Raw genomic sequence first — 7,971 nt, forward strand, 5'->3', positions numbered from 1 at the left:
GTGACTAAGGGACTGCACTTTAAATTGTCTTTAGTTTTAATGAGTTTCAATTCAAAAGAGCCAGATGTGGCTCATGGCTATGATATTGGACATTGTTTATGTTTCAGAATTTTTTTTTAAATACTCCAGGATAGTCTTGATAAATGTTAGATTTTTCTTAATAAGGCTGAAATGCAATAGTGTATTTGAGATCATCTGGCGACAATGGTTCTTGTTTCTTTCTTCAACCCTCCTTGTGCACAGACAACAGCTGATATTCCTACTTGGTGTGAGCAGTCTGCAGCTTTTCGTTCAGAGTAACTGGACGGGGCCTCTTGTCAACTTACACCCGCAGGATTTTTTGCCATCTATCTTGTTTGAGCAATTCAGTGAGGTAAGCTTCTTGAAAATATTGTAGATAATTATGATCTTTGCAAACAGATGAGGTCTAGTTGCCCAGGCGGGTCTCAAACCTGCGGGCTCAGGCAATCCACTCACCTCAGCCTCCCAAAGATGCAGGATTACAGGCTGAGTCACCGAGCCCAGCTTTTTTTTTGAGTTGGAATCTCACTCTGTCACCCAGACTGGAGTGCAGTGGCACGCTCCCGGTCACCGCAGCCTCGACCTGCTGGGCTCCTGCGATCCTTCCGCCTCAGCCTTCCAAGTAGCTGGAACTACAGAGGCGCGCTACCACGCACAGCTAATTTTTTTTTTATTTATTGTAGAGATGAGGTCCCGTCAAGGTGCCCAGGCAGGTCAAACCCGCACGCTCAGGCAATCCACTCACCTCAGCCTCCCAAAGCACGGGATTATAGGCTGAGCCACCGAACCCAGTTTATATTCTTTTTTATTTTTTTTTGAGTTGGAGTCTCACTCTGTCGCCCAGACTGGAATGCAGTGGACGCTCCCGGCCACCGCAGCCTCGACTTGCTGGGCTCCGGCAATCCTTCCACCTCAGCCTTCCCTGTAGCCAGAACTACAGGCATGTGCTACCACGCCTGGCTGATTTTTTGATTTATTGTAGAGTTGAGGTCTCGCTGCCCAGGCAGGTCCGAACCCGCGGGCTCAGGCAATCCACTCACCTCAGCCTCCGGAAGGCGCAGGATTACAGGCTGAGCCACCGAGCCCGGTTGTATTAAGTTCTATTCAATGAGTTTATGCCCTAGAGTGTGAAGACCAGTGTGTCTTACTTTGTTGTATCACAGTGTGTTTTAAGAGCAACTTTGGGGTTTATAAAAATAGAATTTTAACAAAACTCAATTTTTGTCTTATGCTGTAACTTGAGATTTTAAATTCCACACAAGACTCCACCGTACTAACTGTACAAATATAAGCTAATTAATTCCTACCAATCTATCTTTTTTTGTGTTTACTCTATTCTTGGACACTAAAATATTTTTTAAAAAATAAGTTTTAAATAAGTAAACAAATAAATAAATAAATAGTTTTTAATTGTCTAAGTGAAACTGTCAGAGAAATGTTGTTTACTTGCAAAAAGCTTGAAGTCTGAGGGTTCCACTTCTCTTCCGGTCTTCCATGCCACGTATTTAAAATGCTTAAACAAACCTGGAGAAGGGAAAATAGTATACAGAGAATTAAAAGAAGAGTGTTTACGAGCAAACTGACATGACTAGAAGTAAAAACAAAATGCCATCAGGTCAAAATATCTCAGTTTTATGCCCTCAGACAAAACCCTAAGGGTCAGACTGTGGGGAAAAAAACATGGGCATGCTCAGATGTGATCCAAGTCTGTGAGGCATCAAAATTTCTTCTGAGTGAAAAATGAACCTGTACCTATTACATGTCAACATAACAACATAAATCACATATTTTATTTTATTTTATTTTTATTTTTATTTTAATTTTTTTTGAGTTGGAGTCTCACTCTGTCTCCCAGACTGGAGTGCAGTGGCCGCTCCCGGCCACCGCAGCCTCGCCTGCTGGGCTCCAGCGATCCTTCCGCCTCAGCCTTCCGAGTAGGTGGAATTACAGGCATGCGCTACCACGCCTGGCTGATTTTTTGATTTTATTGTAGAGATGAGGTCTCGCTGCCCAGGCGGGTCTCGAACCCGCGGGCTCAGGCAATCCACTAACCTCAGCCTCCCAAATGCGCGGGATTACAGGCTGAGCCACTGAGCCCGGCTAATCACATATTTTATTTTATTTTTATTTTTTGAGTTGGAGTCTCACTCAGTCACCCAGACTGGAGTGCAGTGGCTGCTCCTGGCCACTGCAGCCTCGACCTACTGGGCTTCGGCGATCCTTCCGCCTCAGCCTTCCAGCCTTCCGCCTCAGCCTTCTCAGGCACTACCACGCCTGGCTAATTTTTTGATTTATTGTAGAGATGAGGTCTTGCCAAGTTGCCTAGGCGGGTCTCGAACCTGCGGGCTCAGGCAATTCACTCACCTCGGCCTCCCAAAGTGCAGGATTACAGGCTGAGCCACCAAGCCCGGCAAATAACATATTTTAAAGAAAAACAATTCTTTTAAGATACATATTTTCATTGACACAATTGTACATATTTGTGAGATACAAATGATCAAATCAGGATAATTAGCAAATTCATAACTCCAAAAGTTTATCATTTCTTTGTGTTGGTAACATTCAAAATTCTCTCTTAGCTATTTGAAAAAATCTAATAAATTGTTATTTACTACCGTCATTCCACAGTGGCACAGAGTTCTAGAACCCGCTCTTCCTATCTAGCTGTAATTTCGGATCCATCACTCACTGTCACCCACCTCCCTGCCCACCTTTCCTTCCTCTTGCAGCCACCGTTCCATTCTCCATGCCTATGTGATCAACTTTTTTAGCTTCCACATATGAGCGAGAACATGCAATGTTGTCTTTCTGTGCCCGGCTTATTTCACTTAATATAACGTCCTCCAGGCTCATCCATGTTGCTGCAAACCACAGGATTGGCTGGGTTCGATGGCTTAGCCTGTAATCCCAGCATTCTGGGAGGCCGAGGTGAGTGGATTGTCTGAGCCCGCAGGTTCGAGATCAGTCCAGGCAACTTGGCGAGACCTCATCCTCTACAATAAATAAAAAATTAGCCAGGTATGGTAGCATTCACCTGTAGTTCTGGCTACTTGGAAGGCTAAGAAGGAGGGATCACCGGAGCCTGGCAGGTTGACACTGCGGTGGCCATGAGTGTGCCGCTGTACTTAAGCCTGGGTGATAGAGTGAGACTCCAATTCAAAAAAAAAAAAAAAAACCCCAAATAAAAAAACAACCCATAGGATTTCTGCCGTTCAAGGTTGAGTAGTATCCCCATGTATTTATATACATGTTCTTTATCCATTATCTGCTGACAGGCATGCAGGTCAATTCCTTATCTTGGCTACTGTGAGTAATGCTGCAATAAATAGGGAGTACAGGCGTCTCTTCACTATACTGATTTCCTCTCCTGTTGACATATGCCCAGTGGGGTCATATGGTAGTTCTGTTTTTAGAAAAGTAACTCTTTTCCAAAAAACAAAAGTTCTTAGGGAAGAAAACTATTTCACATTTTTGAAATCTCTTTCTAAATTTTAATAACAGACTATGGCTTAAAAGACAAGAGCTCAAGTCACAGCTGCCCTCATACTAGCTTTTTGCAATACATTGTTTTGGTTGAAATGTATGGATCAAATCTGGCCTTAGACAAGCAGAAATTGAAAAAGGGAGGACGCTGCAGGTGTCCCGAAGGGGTCTTAAGGATTCCCAGGGATCACTCAGCAGAAAAAGAGAACTGGGGACATTTTATTGTACTGTACTTGTAAACTACTCATGATAAAAATAAAACTAGCGCCTATTATATATGTTCTTCTGGCATATATTCTATCAACATAAAAACATACTCTTCAGATTTTCAGAATTGTTAGTGCTAAATGTATAGTTTCATGTAATAGGCATCAGATTTGGAAAATAAGTGGTTCTGTAAAAAAAAAGCAGAGGTTCAGCTCCTCACTCCTCTTTCAATGCTCTGTGAAAGCAGTAATGCAAAATATATTAGTTCATTTAGCAGGTAACTTCAGTAATGACTGACAAAGAGTTATATCTGTAAAGCCTTGTGTCTTCATGGTAGTCATACCCCCATGATCTCTTGAGCATTCCTGTGACTTCCTATGGCAGTTTGTATTCTTCTGCCTACACGGCTACAACACTTGCAGTTGCCTATGAAGTCTACGTATTCCTTCTCACCTTCCAGTGATTTTGAAACATCAAAGAATCAGCACAGATGGAACTGAAATTCATCAAACTGTCCACAATTATTTTGAGAAGTGATGATTCTCAAATCTAATTTTATAATATTTACGGTCATGTAAGATGATTTTTACTATACTTCATCAGTTTTTTTTTTTTTTTAATGGGACTGTATCTTCCTCTTTTTAATACAAGAAAACATAAAACCTTTATTTTGTTGTTGGGCAGAGTCTCATTGTTGCTCACGTTGGAATGCAGTAGCATGATCACGGGTCACTGCAGCCTCAACCTCCTGGGCTCAGGTGATCCTTCCGCCTCAACCTCCTGAGTAGCTAGGACGACAGGCACGTACCACCATGCACAGCGTACTTATTTATTTTGGTAGAAAAGAGGTCTCACTGTGTTGCCTAGGCTGATCTTGAACTCCTGGGCTCAAGCAATCTTCTTGCCTCAGTTTCTCAAAGTGCTGGGATTACAGGCATGAGCCATTGCACCCAGCACATTTTAACATAAATTACACTTAAAAAGTAAGTTCATGGCCATTGCCAGGTCATTGCTGCCATTGGCTTGCTAAGCTATGGTGTGACCATGTGCTCTTTGAGCTATGGCCCGGTCATGTTTCCTAACTTTGGCCTCCTCCCATACCTTGGGGAGGTGAATCTCCATTCTCTCTCTATTTCTAATTTAATTTTTAAATAAACTATATTTCCTAATCTAAAAAAAAAATTTCATAACAGTGTTCATTGTGGAACATAAAAGTAATTATGACAGCGAAAAAAGTTATGATATACAAAAAAGGAACACGGAGGTTGCTGTGAAATGCTTTTGCCATTCCTCTTCTTTCTGGTACTTGTGAAAAGACAACTAGAACTGGAGAGATGCAAAGTAACGAAGGAGGAGAAGACAGACACTGTCTGCTCCACTCTGCTTTGGGACAGCTCTCAGCAGGTAGCATCAGTGTGTTAACTAAGTCAGCCCCTGGTAACTGAAGACTTAAGTGCTTGTGAACACTGAACGTTTCTGCCCTTTTCAGTTCCTTCCCTGTTCCTTCTCAAGCTAATCTGTGCACACCGGAAAGAGAAACATGAAGGCGATGCTTCAGTTTCTCTTAGAAAGAAGATAGCTAAAGCACAATTTTTGTTGAAATTACAAAGAATCTTTGTATATAATACACTGACATTAGAAACAAAAAACTGCAATTACATTACCTTGCCGTCGTTATAAAGGTTTGGGTTGAATCGCACGCTATGACCACCAGTTGTCTCTAGATTCACAAGAGGGGGTGAACTGGGATAATCTTGGGGAAAATATACATCAAACTCAAAGCATCCATTTGCATAAGGGGTGTCTGCGGGACCAGTTATCAGAACCTAGCACACATATACAAGCACACAGAAATAAATGCACATTACTATTCCAAACACGGATATTTAGAAAAATATAATCCAACATGAAATTAAAAAAGCATTCTGACAGCATATACAAGGGGAGACTCCAAAAACCCCCAAATTTATAAATATTGTGTACTTATTCTCACATGTTTGAACTTCAGATACCTTACAAGCACTCTCCATTTGATGTGATACACCTATCAAGACATTTTTTCCACTGTTCAAAGCAGTTTTTGAACTCCATCAATTGGATATCTTTTTAGTGTTTCAGACATTTTTTTTTTCTTTTCTGAGTTGGAGTCTCACTCTGTCACCCAGGCTGGAGAGCAGTGGCACGCTCCCAGTCACCGCAGCCTCAACCTGCTGGGCTCTGACGATCCTTCGGCCTCAGCCTTCCAAGTAGCTGGAACTACAGGTGCGAGCTACCACGCCCGGCTAATTTTTTGATTTAATGTAGAGATGAGGTCTCGCCAAATTGCCCAGGTGGGTCTCAAACCCATGGGCTCAGGCAACCCACTCACTTCAGCCTCCAAAAGGCACAGGACTACAGGCTGAGCCACCGAGCCCGGCTTCAGACACTTTTAAATTTCACTTCTTCCACACCAGCAAAACATTTTTCTTTGAGGATTTTTTCATGGGGAAACAAACAAAAAAAGTCGCTCGGGGCAAGATGGAGTGAATGGAGAGGGTGGGGCATGGCAGGGGTTGTCATGCCATTTTTGGTCAAAAGCTGTTAAACACTCAGTGCAGTGTGGGCAGGTGCACTCATAAATCACCCATCATGAAATGGACAAATGCACTAAAAGAATCTCCAAAAATATTCACCGAAACCAAACACAGCCTCTCACAACAGCGCTAGCTGGCACACTGATGCCAATGGGTTCCTAGAATACTTATCTAGCAGGAGAAGCCTGTACTACAAGTGGCCTGCCCTCCAAAAGGTAATTCCAGATTTAAGTCCTCTCCTGCATGCACCTCCACCAGAATGTGTCAAAAAGAAGTTAAAAAAAATAAGCACACATTCAGGAAATGGCTTTGGATTAGAATTAAAGTAACTTGGTCTTGGTGAAAATGGGCTGTTAGAGAGAAGCCTTATCGGCAGTACTAAAGTTTGTCTGTTACCTTAAAACTCAAATACCATTTAAAATAGTAAGTTACTTTTCTTATGAAGTGCTCCCTACTTTCAACAATTTGAGATCCTCCATACATTCATTATTGTATCTTAAAGGTATAAGGGTATTTACATCTTCATGTAAGTTGCTATTTTAAGAAATAACTTACTTTGGCCAGGCATAGTGGCTCATACCTATAATTCCAACACTTTAGGAAGCCGAGGTGAGAGGATTGACTGAGCCCAGAGGATTGAGACAGCCTGGGCAACTTGGCAAGACCTCGTCTCTACAATAAATAAAAAAAATTAGCTGGATGTAGTGGTGTGCACCTGTGGTTCCAGCTACTTGGAAGGCTGAGGTGGAAGGACAGCCGGAGCTTAGCAGGTCAAGGCTGCGGTAGCCATGACTATGCCACTGCACTCCAGCCTGAGCAACAGAATGAGACTCTAACTCAAAAAATAAACAAACTACTTCTCTGCGTTCATCTCTAGGACACTGACAAGTAGCTAACAAGGAAAAAAGCGTCTTCATGTAATGTCTTATGACAAAAAAGTTTTGAGAAAATGGCAGGCATTTCTCACAGGGTTACCAGTAGTTCAAGGAACAGTAGAGAACCCAACAGTGAGAACCAGAATTACTTATGAATTTCGTCTGAGTCAGTCACTGGGCATCGATCATGCAATGCTTGGGCATCAGAGTCTTTTATCCTCAGAGTTGTGCGTGCTGGCAACTGGCACTAGTCTCCACCTGTGGCAACTGGTGACCTGTGTCGGGACCTTAGCAAAGACAAACCCACAAATCTGACCCTCTGGGTCCATTTAGTGGTAAAACACCTTCCTGGGTAATGATCCCACGAAAGGATACTGCTTTTAAGAAGTAACTGGTAAGAGTGTGGCCACAGAGGCAAGGTCCATGAGATCTCTACAGAAAAAGGACTCAAAAGCCAATCAAGCAAGCAGACCCACAAAACCTCCCATATGCCCATGGGTCACAATCATTGTAGCTGTGTGTCTAAGGGAGACAGAATATCTAGTGGAATAAATCACAAATGTAAAGAAAACTTCTTTCAGGTGTCAAGTGTTTTGAACTTTTTTGATGCAGCAATCACTTGGAATTTAAGGCCAGATCCCCACTCTTTGTTAAATGTAAAGGTAGAGATTATCTATTATTATATTACCATTACTTAATTTATAGATATTAAGGATTTGAAAATATGTAAGTTCCCTAGGGGAAAAAAAAAAAAGCCTAATTTGTGAAGAGTGATATTGTGTTTGCTTTTGGTTCTTTTTTTTTTTTTTTTT

At 42.1% G+C, this 7,971-nt stretch overlaps 1 protein-coding gene across 1 annotated transcript in view; it reads right to left on the bottom strand.

The window, feature by feature from the left end:
* Positions 1 to 7,971, bottom strand: part of BIRC6 (baculoviral IAP repeat containing 6) — a 165,619-nt gene that overhangs the window by 17,356 nt on the left and 140,292 nt on the right. The window contains exons 59-60 of the mRNA XM_021714362.1: positions 5,383 to 5,537; positions 1,468 to 1,521 (exon numbers count right to left, since the gene is read on the bottom strand). Of these exons, the coding sequence (XP_021570037.1) occupies positions 1,468 to 1,521; positions 5,383 to 5,537 (209 nt within the window). The remainder of the gene's footprint in view (positions 1 to 1,467; positions 1,522 to 5,382; positions 5,538 to 7,971) is intronic.

Source organism: Carlito syrichta, unplaced genomic scaffold (genome assembly GCF_000164805.1).
Source record: "Carlito syrichta isolate Samal-C Ts95f unplaced genomic scaffold, Tarsius_syrichta-2.0.1 Scaffold305633, whole genome shotgun sequence".
Classification (NCBI taxonomy): domain Eukaryota; kingdom Metazoa; phylum Chordata; class Mammalia; order Primates; family Tarsiidae; genus Carlito; species Carlito syrichta.